This window comes from Denticeps clupeoides, chromosome 8, assembly GCF_900700375.1.
Source record: "Denticeps clupeoides chromosome 8, fDenClu1.1, whole genome shotgun sequence".
Taxonomy (NCBI): domain Eukaryota; kingdom Metazoa; phylum Chordata; class Actinopteri; order Clupeiformes; family Denticipitidae; genus Denticeps; species Denticeps clupeoides.
In genome coordinates this window covers 14,696,413-14,710,073 of record NC_041714.1, presented here as the reverse complement: position 1 = coordinate 14,710,073, position 13,661 = coordinate 14,696,413, and the positions used below count along the sequence as shown (strand labels likewise).

General features: G+C 41.5%; 1 protein-coding gene across 1 annotated transcript in view; it reads right to left on the bottom strand.

Moving 5' to 3' along the window:
• Positions 1 to 670: 670 nt before the first annotated feature.
• Positions 671 to 13,661, bottom strand: part of dntt (deoxynucleotidyltransferase, terminal) — a 71,168-nt gene continuing 58,177 nt past the window's right edge. The window contains exon 11 of the mRNA XM_028989606.1: positions 671 to 843. Within this exon, the coding sequence (XP_028845439.1) occupies positions 757 to 843 (87 nt within the window). The 3' untranslated portion in view covers positions 671 to 756. The remainder of the gene's footprint in view (positions 844 to 13,661) is intronic.

The following is a 13,661-nucleotide window of genomic DNA, read 5'->3' as shown; positions in this document are numbered from 1 at the left end:
ACAGCTGTTGCTAGAAAATAAATTGCAAGAAAAACTGTGATCTCTTCAAACATGACCAACATCTGAGCACAAACACCAGTAATAATCACCATAATATACTCTTACTCAGCTTTTCGTGGCTCGTTGTTAATTTTTTTGAGCAATCAGAGTAGCCCTGAAAAGTGACTCGTGGGGTTCATGGTCAAAAAATTTGTTTTCTGTTGAATTAAAAGTCAGCCAACTCTTCAAGAAACCCTGAAAAACTATGAGCAATGTCAACAGGAGATCATGTGATTGGTTACTTGGGTACAAGATCCTGCTCCACTGCAAGTGTTCTGTAGATGAAGAGCCAGGGATGTCCTCACCGGCACTCCGCAGGAGGCGCATGGCGTGCAGTAATGAGGAATTTGGATCCGTAGCCTGAAACGATCTCGGCTGAATGTGTAATCAGCCTGGAAGTAACACCAGCGGCTCATCACGTGTGTCTACAGGCTGGGGTGAGGTGGAGGGCCAGGACTGCTGTGCTGATTACACACAGAGTCTCAAACCTACCTCACACACACTTGAAGATGGAAAAAAAAAGCACTTAGCAAAATTCATAAAAAAAACAAACAAACAATAAGACTTGATCAGCATGCGTCAGCCTGAATTGGGTGCATGTTGTGAACAAGCAGATGATGATGATGGCAGGGAACTGTGGTCCAGCAGCATGTGCAGACAAGCGAGGGCTAATGTGGGCGTATGCGTAGCTGTCAATGAATCCTTTTTATATTTCCTCTACGCATTTCGCTGCCAAGGTTCGATGTACTCCAGTCCCAAGTGGGCAAATATATCCTCCTCAGTCTTCGCTGGCAGAAGAATGCTCTGGAAAAAAAAAAAATCCACAATCATTGAAGGAACTTGACTGATAATCAAAACAACTGCGGATCACAAAAGTGGAGAAAAAAATGCATAATAATCATCATCTTTGTTCATATCATGAATCATCACATTTCACTTACTTGCACAACAGCATCTTCATATACACTGTGTGATCAAAAGGTAATAACTGACCTCAGGTGACCAACATCAGATGTAAAACATATCAGTAGAGAAAGAATGGGTCTAAGATAGACACGGTCAAAGTTTGGCGGGCATCAGCAGAACGGGATTCAACCTTCTGTTTGTGAGTTTGGGCTTAATAAGAAATAAATGTTCTTGTTGATGCCTTTGTTCGGAAGAGCTCTTCCCAGTTATATTCCATGACATTATTGCACAGTGGAAGATTTCCCTTTGGGATCAATAAAGCATCTTATCTACTGAGACACAACAGAAACTCAGCCACAAAGTGTCTGACGACCTATTCATTTGGGATGAACAAAAATGGAGTTTGTATGGCAGGTTTCCCATCCAAAAAAAGTGCCTGACCTCCTTGATTCCCAAACGAAATCTCCAAAATGTGGAAAAGAGGAAAGTTCATAGTCATAAAAATAGGACAAAACTGTCAGATGAAATAAAGGTGAACAAGAAAAGAAATTAAGAACAGTGGAGGAGAAAGAAATATATGACGTTGTTATTGGTTTTAAGAATAAAAAGAAAACTATTTATAAAACAATTTGACAGTTTATTTTTATTTAGAAATAATAGCCATTGATTGATTTAACAGAAGATATTACTAAATGTATTCATGAATATTGTATCCTTGCATTTCAAGGATCTGTATTAGTGCCAAAAAAGTTCATGTATATACATGAATTTTGCTGAGTATAACATTAAAATTTGCATTATTTGCAGATGATACAAATATATTTTGTGTGCATATGTATAGAAAATTTTATCTAAATTCTTGGAGTGATCCTAGATAACAGAATCTGTTGGAAACCTCTCACAGGGAAGTTGGCAACCAGAAAGTACTTTATACATCAGTGTACATTAATACTACTGTATCTAAGGCATTCTAAAGAAGTCTGTGGAACTGATCTACTTTAAAACAGCAAAATACAAACAATAAATATAATTCAGAAAAGGGCCATGAGAATGATAAATAACACAGAATAAAAGGACTACACAAATGAGCTTTGCAGACTTAGTTTAATGTAAAACAGCACAAACAATGTAAAGCAAGAAATAACATACCTGCAAATAAAATACAGAAATAGTTACAAGTGAAAAAAGGGTGATAATAATTAAGAGGGAGACTCTTGGCCACATTTAAAAATGCATAGTGTCAAAACAACTTTAAAAAGTATGTGTATTTTAATAACAGTGGTTATATTATGGAACAGTCTAGCAAAAGAAATAAAAGTGAAAACAGAAATCAGTTTAAGATTATATATTAAAAAGGTCATTTTAAATAAATAAATAATCTTCACAGGCCAACTGGGAAAGACGGCACAAGGGCCAAAACAAAAGAAAAAAAGAAACCCACAGGCGTGAGGCACAAGGCCAGGAACATAAACTACCACTCAGGTTATGTTCACGTGTCCACTTTAATTTCGGTTCTATGGAGTCCCGACCCATTAAGTCCAATTCGTACAAGCTAGGATGGATCAGAACTCCATGGGCAACAGCTGTAATGGCTCCATGACCCCAGGGTGTCACAAACTAGGGCGGTAATTGTAATGTTTTGTTTCTTTATTTGAAAATTGGACATTTTGCTTATTCCATTTTTATTTAGTTGAATTTTTTTTTATTTTCTTCGTATTGTTTGTCGTTTTTTTTTCTTTTAAAGTGATAATACTATATAAAAGCTGTAAGGCTAAATAAGTTTATACATTAGAAGTACATTGACACACATGGCAAGACACTAAACATACACAATGACTGGGCAGGGACAGGGCGGAAACAGGATACATATATACTACATGCAACAGATGAACACAATCAGGTAACTGGGAGACACGCATTGACCATGAAAACTAATGGAATCGAGTCGTGAGATCAGTGAAGGTTCACGCCTCTGGTTCGAATGAAGTATTTTACCACCAGTATTTTACAACATGGCTTAGCCAATCAGGTTCTAGTACCGGAAGTAGCTGTTAAGCTGTGTATAGTACCGGAAGTAGCTGTGTTATAAAACTGCTTCTCACACTCATACATGGCCATCCAGCACAAAACACCTGCCAGGTTCACCTGGGATTTCCTGACAGACGTAATCAAATGACAGAGAGTTCATCACTTACCCACCGGCTAATCACTAATCATGCAAATGCATGGCACGTTTGTCAGGGTTGGCTTTCACGCATGATGGCGCTTCGTGTTAAATTTCCTGTGATGAAACTAATGACGGACGGACGGTGACAAGCACCTATGCGCATCTGTCAATGTTCACAAACCTGGACAGGCTCCAGAGGAAACGTTTGAGAGAAACAGGGACCCACCCTCTTTCCCACCTCATGCTCGTTGAGCATGATGCAGCCTTGACACATCTTGCCTCCAAGAGCTAAACTAAAGTGACACGTCAAAGACGAAACAGCTGAGATTGGACGGCTGATGTCACCAGAGCTGCTCAGTGTTGGCCAACAGCGTCGCTTATTACTCAAAGGAATGTTTGGCGAGATGTAGCTGTACCTATTTGGCTCACAGATTTGCAAATCAAAATGTTAATTTTCAAGGGAGGTTAAACAATGAGTCCCATCCTTTCACACAGTTCACACATCTGCAAGGTCACTAAATAATGGTAAAAAAAATAACGGGTCTTCCATATAGAACACCAGGTTTTAAGCAATGGACAGATCGAGTTCACAAGGCTAGCAGCATCATTCCTAAGGGTGAATTGTGAAATATTATATCACCAGAAAAGTGAAAATAGTGAGTATGAGGGTGATGAATCCTTAAGCTCAGCAGGTGCCCATTTAACTAGATTCTGCAGTTTCTAGAACCTCCCTTCACTCCTTAAGAGTAGAGTGAGGCACCAACCTGAAATGTCAGCAATTAAATTAAGTCTCAATATTTAAGGCAGTGAAGGTCATGTGCAACACATCATAGCTTTATTTACAGAAAAGATAATCTGAATAATCAAGGGAAAAATATCACATTTATGAATTATGTTATCAATTTATCAGTTATCAACTATGAATTTGTTTTGGAAGTCTATTATTATCCCATTCCTGTCAGTTTTATTCACCAATCAGAAACACAGATGGGAGGGAATCAAGGTTTATCTAAGGCTGCTTTTGAAGATCAGTGGATCTGGAAAAGTGCCTTTTTCATGCAACGTCAGCAGCAGTTTGTCATCTTCCCATATAATGAAAGAAGTGCATGAAAAGTGCTCTAAAGTTGTGGCTATATAAAAACCTGCATTATTGATGTAAATAATGTAATAGGTGGGTTTACTGCACAGTGCTGCAGAGAACCTTTTTCTCCAACCTGGCAACCCCACGACCTTGGCCTTGTTACGAATGCTGGAGAACATCAGCCACTAGTTCCTCCAGCTCTGCAGCTCTCTGATGCTCTCCGGCAGATAAGCTGGGTTCAGTCCAGGACGTTTCACTTCCACTGACCTCCATCCTGCTGAGACACCAGACACTAAGCTCTCCACGCTCCCATTCCGTATAATCATGCAGCTCTTGGTGCGGGCTTCACAGGCCCTCAGTGAGTCTGCCCACGTCGACGATCTCTTCTTTCCACAAATTCAAAGACCTCTGTGATGCTAGAAACAGAATGTGGCTGAAGCCCTGCGGGCACTTATTTCTTATTTTATCACTTTGCAACAAAGACGCTTGTGCACAGCCTTTTATAAAATAGTTAGGCGCCGGGTAGTAAAATCTGTTCAAAGCAGTGATAAAATATCTGAAAACAGGAAAACTGTGACCTTATAACACTTAAATTATGGATCAAAGCACCAAAAAGTGTTATTATTTTTGCCTTACTAATACATTGCACAGCAACAGTTCACCTTAAAATAATAATAATAATAAAGTGAAGTGATTGTCACATGTGATACACAGCAGCACAGCACACGGTGCACACAGTGAAATTTGTCCTCTGCATTTAACCCATCACCCTGAGTGAGCAGTGGGCAGCCATGACCGGCGCCCGGGGAGCAGTGTGTGGGGACGGTGCTTTGCTCAGTGGCACCTCAGTGGTACCTTGGCGGATCGGGATTCGAACCGGCAACCTTCTGATTACGGGGTCGCTTCCTTAACCGTTAGGCCACCACTGCCCCTGGTTTGGTTTGTCCTGGTTTATATTATATTATATTAACCTATTTACAGTAAAGCTGTGAGTATATCGAGCTTTTAATACATTTGGTGTATGTAGGGTGGTAGTAGCCTAGTGGGTAACACACCTGCCTATGAACCTGAAGACCCAGGTTCAAATCCCACTGATTACCATTGTGTCCCTGAGCAAGATGCTTAACCCAAAGTTGCTGCAGTGGGACTGTCCCTGTAACTACTCTGGATAAGGGTGTCTGATAAATGATTTAAGTGTAATGTACATGTAAATGGTGTATTTGCCCAGCTTTGGCTGATTTGGTTTGTGAGTGTGTGTGTGCTGGAAATAGTAGGGGGGTCTTCTAACGGTATCTCACAATCATAAATACAGCACGTAAACCAGACGACACAGTGATCCTCTACATTAACAAAAGATCAATCATTCAGCACAGTTTTGCAACCAAAACAAGTAACCAGGAAAAAATGAAATGGCAAGAGTTTGTGGGTGTTTTTGTAAATGTCTGGTGATCTGGTGTCTTAATATGAAAAGAACAAGTCCACATGAATGCACCTGCTTAGCAAAGCCTATTAAGTAGTAGTAGCAATAATAATAATGACCATCTGTAACATTCCCATGAGACCACCGCAGCACCCTCTCTACTCCCAGCCTCTACTATGGTAAGCCGACAGGGCCAATAATCTTCAGGTTCGCAAGGCATTTTTAAAGGTAACCCCGTTCAAATCTCGTTCACGTGCAAGTGCTGTAAAAAGTGTCATTCTGCACGCGCCCTCAACACCCCCCACCACATATATTCTGACCTCTGACCTGTTCAGTTGAAAATTCAAACCAAGCCATAATTCATTGCCAAAACAACCACACACACACACACACACACACACAGTTGACAAAGCTCTCACATAGAAAGTCACATATTAACCGGTGTAATGCACACATTCAAATATCTCACACACACACACACACTCACCAGGTGCTCTGCCTCTAAGACCTTTTAATCACTGATTCATCCTTGTGAGGACACCAGCCAGGACAGGCTCATTTTCAAGGACAAATGGACAGTTAGTGTCACGATAAGGAGGGAGCCGCAGAAGGTTGCCACTGAAAAAAAGGATTTTACCATAAACTTAACACAAAAGGCAAGAAACAAAAGGAAACTTAAACAACCCGCAGGCGAGTGTCAAATCGATAGGACTCAACATAACATAACTCAAACATAAAGGTCAGTCTCAGGTACCACGTTAATTGTCAGGCTGATTGGTGCAGGCAGAGAGTCCAGCAGCGCCCAGTCGTGACTGTTAGGGGCTGTGATAAAATTATTATAATTATTACAATTATAATTATTAGCCTTAAGATATTCCTTAATGATTGCATTGCCTTTTAACAATTGTACATTGTTAACATTATTATTATTATTTTTCTTTTTATATATATTTATAATTAAATAAATACTTTTTCTCTTATTATTCTGGCTATGACAAGAAAGGTATTCCTCACAAAGACATTCAATCACAAAACCCCTGGCCTATTGTGGCAGCTATATACTATCCTCTAAATTGAAGAAACCAAGGTGAGAATGGCACCTTATTTATTATTTTTTTTAAATATATCAAACCCATTACAAGGCCCATAAGTTTCTGACATCCTTGAAAAATGAAGGAGCCCCCTGATCTTCAAGGCCAGAGAGGCCTAAAGCCAATTTAATTTGCTCTATATATAAAACCGGGCAGCGTTTTCTCACTGTAAGAATCCGGTGAGGCTGGGCATGAGAACCTGTGATGATGCCATGTGACAGGATGAATCACAGGCTGGAAGGGACAGAGGGATGAAACAGAAATCCGGGCTCCCCGGGTCACCCCCTCAGATGCTCAGCACCATCAAAGCAGTCAGAGGAAATTAGTCTAGGGTGAGGCGAATGCCGCAGTCTTTGTTTGGAGGCTTAGTGTTCACCACGTTCGCCTGTTAAAGGAAACAGTCGACTGTTAGCGGGGAGGTGCCGAACGCGACAGCTGTTTGATCACTGTGGAGTTCGTCTGCTTTTATTGCTGCAGAGGGTACCGGAAAGGGATGACAGGGGCGGAAACATCGATGGGGGGTCGTCGGGCAGCAACGCAACCTTTTGTTGAGGGCAGCTAAGCTCTTCCAAATCAATTCCTGGATTTACAACGTGCAGCATAAAAAGCATGCCAGTAAGATGAAGAACTTTTAACTTACTGGCACCTCAAGCTGATAATTTGCCCAAAAAATTAAGATCAACATTGAATTTTTTTTTTATTTCATTAATTTTTTCATTCTTATGAACTTGTTTCGCCCTTACTCACTGTTTTGGGACACCTGCTACAATGTAATAAAATAAAATGTGATCGATAGAGTCGTCAATAAATGTGCGGACTCAGCAGATTGTGTGCCAGAACTTTACCTCCAGGGAAAAACTTTTTCCCTGCCATGGCACCATTGTCAAAAGATTTCATTCTCCCTTTTCTAACGCTTATTCATCACTGGATCCTATTCGAATGGTCCATTTAGACAACGTGCCTCCCAGTCAGATCACAATTTTTGTGCTGTCACACGGAGTACCATCTTATCTAAACAGCTAAAAAGTGCCGCAGAACTGTGCTCTAATGATAACAATAATTGACGTTTCCCTGCTCTTCCCAGTTTCCCTGTAAATAACAAATTGTTTCATTATTACCTTTTGTACACAACCCTTGTTTCAATTAGTTTAAACAATTGTGATGTTCAGTTTATCATGAACAGAGCCTTCTTGGGTTCACATAGGGTCCCTCAAAAGAAAAGGAATGGCAAGAATGCAAGCACAAAATTAATGACATGCAAAGTAATTAATCGAACTTTAAACAACTGAAGCAAAAATTGTCCCAGAAAGTAACTAGCGCCTCTAGTCCTACCTCTTACATTACACAGAGTTTGGTATCTTTGGAGAGTCTGATATATAAGGTCTTGCCTTTAAATAAATGCATACTATGCAAACCCCACTTACTACCATTGTGTCGCTGAGCAAGCCTCTTAACCCTGAGTGTCTCCAGGGAGACTGTCTCTGTAACTACTGAGTCGCTCTAAATAAGGGCGTCTGATAAATGCTGTAAATGTAAATGAAACCGAGGAGCCCTGCTAAAACTCAGGAGCCCTGCACTACACCTGGGCGTGTGACATTTGAATAGGATCCAGAATAAAAAGTAGGATGTGTGAGAGCTGTCAATCATGCCTACAAGCTCCTCCCCTTTTAAAACTGTTCATAAAAATATAATTAAAGTTCATCATCTGGTTGTCAGAAATAACTACACACCATCAAAAAGACTTGGGTGGGATATACAGCATACACATACATACAGATAACTAGCAAGCTCTCTGCTCATTTCTGTAATTCCAGAAGACAGTCCCCCGTCCTCAGAGTCCCACGTGGGGATTGTATTGTATTGTTATGGTAGTACAATCCAGTGCATGAGAACTAAACTGTGTATTAATGGACTATTAATAATGAACATGGCAGGTTGGAAAGCAAACATTTTGGCGGGGATCCTGCAGGAATCAGGACAAGAACCACTGCAAGAACGGATTTCAACACGCTGACATTCATCCTGAGTGTCATCCGCCTTTTCCCTTCTGCCTCAGAATACTTTTCTGTCTCTTTTCAGGCACATTAGCATATTCTCCTGACAGGTCGTTGTTTCTGCAGTCTGGCGGCTGTCCCGGTACTTCTGGTAGGGTACTGTGTTTTTACATTTGTATTTTTCAGAGTGCAGGGGCGCTGCTGTAGCTCGCTGTCTACTCGTAAGTGTAGAAGTGACTGCATTTGCTTGCAGAGGCATGCAAACACACACACACTTGTTTCTCCCGCTTGTGTATGTGCAACTTGTTTTATTTGCGAGTGAAGTTGTTAGCAAGGCTTGGGTTTGGTGTTAAAAGAGACAAAGTAGTAATGACGCTGTCACTAAATGTGGAAAATAAGTCTCTAGGACAGAGCATCAAATAAAAAAAGCCGAAAGCGCTAACGTCCAGTTTTCCAGCAAGGCCTGACATGTTTGCTGAAGCTCGTTTAGTCTCCATTTCAATGCTTCCCAATAAAAGCACAAGGCCTTGGCATGAAGACAGCCACTGGCTAATTGAATCTGGCTCCTGCGTTATGTGTGAATAAACACGCATATTCATTAACGTTCAGTCTGCATATGCTGTCACATCTGAGGACGTTCTGCAAATCAGATTTATGCTTTTTACTATGACAAACGTTGACAGAGCATTTAAACCAACAGATACGCAGCGCCTTCCTTGCGACAAGCTAAAATGCATGTACAAATGATAAAGGACACGATAATTAAATGGATTGTTTTTGCAGAAGGATTTGTTTGACTCTTCTGGTTCTTCCTTGTAGATTCCAAGGACAGAAAAGGCTGGTACTGAACATCCTTCAACGATGTTTAACACACCATGATGCACAATGCTTCGGCACAAAGCCCTAAGGCCAACCAGGAGATATATAAATATCAGAGAGCAGTGGAAGAGAAAGGGCGTGTTGAACGCAATAATCACATGACATTCATCCAATCACGGAAAAGGCATTTGAGTAGCGCTGAACTTGTTCACCGAGGCACATCCGCCATCTGAGCATTAGCACCGGCTGCCAAATGTTCATAAATGTGAGAAACTGGCTGTCATCAGTCAGCTACATTCACTCCAAAATTCAAAATTTGTCGTGTGCAACATGAGCACAAAAAGCCAGAAGTCATATATCCCATAATTCACTGGACAATCTAGAAACTGATGTGCTGGCATTGGAACACACAAAGGAGCTTTGTGACCTACCAAGGATCAAGACAATTATTTGCAGACAATTCTCTAGCCATATTTTATCCATGATGTGATCCGTCATGTGAATTTTTGTGGCATAACCCCAACCATAACAAACAATAGTGTAATATATACTAGACCAACTACACTATACCAAAATATACTAGAAATGTCTACAGAATGTACAAAGGACATAATTTGTTAATTTCATACATTTATCATCTTGATTTTGAAATCCCACTTATTACCATTGTGTCCCATTTACACAGTTTATCAGATGGCCTTATCCAGAGCGACTTACAATCAGTAGTTACAGGGACAGTCCCCCCTGGAGACACTCAGTGTCTTGGTCAGGGACAGAATGGTAGCAAGTGGGGTTTGAACCTGTGAATTTACTGTGAAGTGAAAGTGAAGAGATTGTCACTGGGAAACACTGCAGCACAGCACATGGTAACACAACGAAACGTGTCCTCTGCTTTTAACCATCACCCTTAGTGAGCATTGGGCAGCCCTGACAGGCGTCCGGGGAGCAGTGTGTGGGGACGGTGCTTTGCTCAGTGGCACCTCAGTGGGGCAGTGGTGGCCTAGCGGTTAAGGAAGCGGCCACGTAATCAGAAGGTTGCCGGTTCAAATCCCGATCTGCTAAGGTGCCACTGAGGTGCCACTGAGCAAAGCACTGTCCCCACACACTGCTCCCCGGGCGCCTGTCATGGCTGCCAACTGCTCACTCAGGGTTATGGGTTAAATGCAGAGGACAAATTTCACTGTGTGCACCGTGTGCTGTGCTGCTGTGTATAACATGTGACAATCACTACACTTTACCTCGGCGGATTGGGATGCGAACGGCAACCTTATGACTATGGGGCTGCTTCCTTAACAGCTAGGCCACCACCGCCCCATTATAAAAGGAAACAAAACCATTTTTTGTGAACAGCATTTATTTCTTATATGGAATAAGCATAGATCATGGAGCATGGATTTAAATAATAATACTCGTATGACCTTTGGACAAAGGTTCTGTTGTCAGGTCAAGTATAGCCAGGAGCCACAGGAGAATGTTGGCTGTGCTGACACGTTGATGAGTCAAAATGAAAACTAATCCCGGCACTGTCACCGCAACAAGGCCGTCAATAAAGGCCAACAGATCCAACAAGGACAGCTCCAGATGTCTCCTCTCATTAATAATGAAACTCTCCTCTCATTCGCTGCTCCTTTCTCACTCTGGTTCCTTTTCCTCTGTTTCCTCTTTTTTATTTTTGTAATAATGCTTTTGCGGGCTGCAGGAGTTTAGAGACAATGGGTAGAGATTCTCTCTGCAGAAAGTGAAAAAAAACGAGACCGATAAGAGTCTAAAAATACGGCGCTATTCTGTCTCTGTACCCCTCTGTTTCCCTGTGGAAAGTGTGATAATGGGTGTGTGGGAGTGTGGAGGGGGAAGGGGCAGTAAGACGGGTGTCAGAAGATGGCAGGGGAGAGGAGAGGAGAGTGAGAACTAAAAAAAAAGTCTGTAAAAAAAAAAAGTGGAATAACAACATCGCTGGAGGGGGGAAAACGGAATAAGACTTAAACATCTTCTGGTCCAAAAAACTTCCGATGCCATGCTGTGAACATCGCTCACTTATCTGTGTCCTGTGGTGACACCACACCAGACCCAGGTGCCCTGTTCACTCCAGGCCAGTCACAAGTGTCACAAGAGATTTATGGAAGCATTACTGGGAGGAGCACAGGATATAGGATTTTAATGATCCAAAAAATGTCTACTCATCACATTTTTTATTTATAGATTTGAAAATCATCAGGTTTTAGGCCACAGACCGAAGGGGCTAAAATGCTGTCCTGGAAATGCTGTCCAAGTTCTATGTGTCTTATTACAAATACTTTATTGCTTTAGTCAAGCAGAGAGCAGAAACTTAAGCAATCACAGAGTGGACGGTCAGGCAGCATCTGAACTTGAATTTTTGTTAATTTTTGTTATTAATTATGTCTATAATGTATTGAATACATGGCTGGATCTCTTGCTGTCTCATCCTCCATTATGTATTTAAATGTTGTTTCGCAAAGGCATATGATTTTTAATATAAATTCTAGCAACAAAGCTGAGGGATTTCATTGTACATTAAAAATGATGCAATTTTGAGTTTGCTTTCCCACTTCCAAGGTACAATAAATGCAGCATCAGTTCTGTGTTGAAATACAATTTAGTTTTCCATTTGTTTTTCCTGAACAGGTTAAACTATAAAAACCATAAACTGATGCCGGAAGATAAATTAATAATACCAGATGAGAAAATCTATCACGCTAAGTAATCAGAAGGTTGCTGGTTCGAATCCCAATCCGCCAAGGTGCCACTGAGCAAAGCACCGTCCCCACACACTGCTCCCCGGGTGCCTGTCATAGCTGCCGATTGCTCACCAAGGGTGATGGTTAAAAGCAGAGGACACATTTCGTTGTGTGCACCATGTGCTGTGCTGCTGTGTTTCACAATGACAATCACTTCACTTTCACTATATACATATAAGGAATTTATATACATATCTCTCAGACTGAACGTAAGTGTATCTGCAAAACTGCCCTAAACATGAAAACTTGATAAATCATCGTTTTAAGCGTGAAAAAGATGCTCAGACAGGGTGTTAAGGGGAGATGATCTGGTCTACTTTTTCTTTACTAAACCAGAAATAAAGTGCATACAATTTTAATGGTAAACTTTTCGTGCCCACACTCCCCTGTCGAGCTTTGCTCGTGTCTCATGCTGCATGTGTTTTCCCTTTTCTTTGTGTTTTTCAGGTCATGAAGCCATATTTAAGATTAACTTTATGTTTACATTGCCATGCGCCTGTGTCTTAACAGAAAGCTCAACTTGTAGAAGAGATGCTGTCTACATTCACTCACCAGGAGGACTATTTCTATAGCAGACTATTTCCTGCTGATCCCGATGTGGGATAGACTGGGCAGAGGTCTCCTGGTCCCGCATCCTCCCATGTGTGGAGTAATATGTTGTAAGGTGTGTACATCCTCACAGCAGAGTCCAACCTGACCGACTGTGATGGTGAGGATTGAGACGAGTTGTGGGATGAGGGAGGGAGAGTAGGGTTTCAACCTCCCCGCAACACTCATGATTACCTCCCCAGCCTGGTCAGTTTATGGAGAAATGTGAGAAGATCCATGGGGTGAGCACCGGGGAGCCAGATGAGCACGAGGACAAGAGGTGGAGCCCAGAAATAAGCAAAGTGTTTGACAAGAATGAGCAGGAAGGTGCACTGTAGCAGTGCCCGGGAACCCATTTGTTCCAGAAGCAAAGAGGGGCACCATTGCCTTGTGTGTTGGCTGCTTTAGGGTTACAATCAGGGTGATTATGGTCCTTTAGATCATTCCATCAATGAAGATCACTTCATTGATAGTAACATGAAAGCACCTTGTAAGTTGCTCTGGATAAGGGTGTCTGCTAAATGCCTTAAATGTAAATGTAAAAGTTTAGGATGATGTGCCCCAAAACACTGCCATGACTGATTTGAGGTGTAAAGCACAATTGTCTCAACTGAATGTGAACAGCCCAATGACATACATATGAGGATATAAGGACAAGATGAGTGACAAGGACATGGCAAGACGGGGGGGAAGGGGGGGGGGGTCTATAGGGAGTAAATTAGGATAATTAGGGCCACATGATCAAGGTAATTAGGCAGACAGGAAGACAAAAAAGGGAAATGGCCCAAGGTTCCAGGACA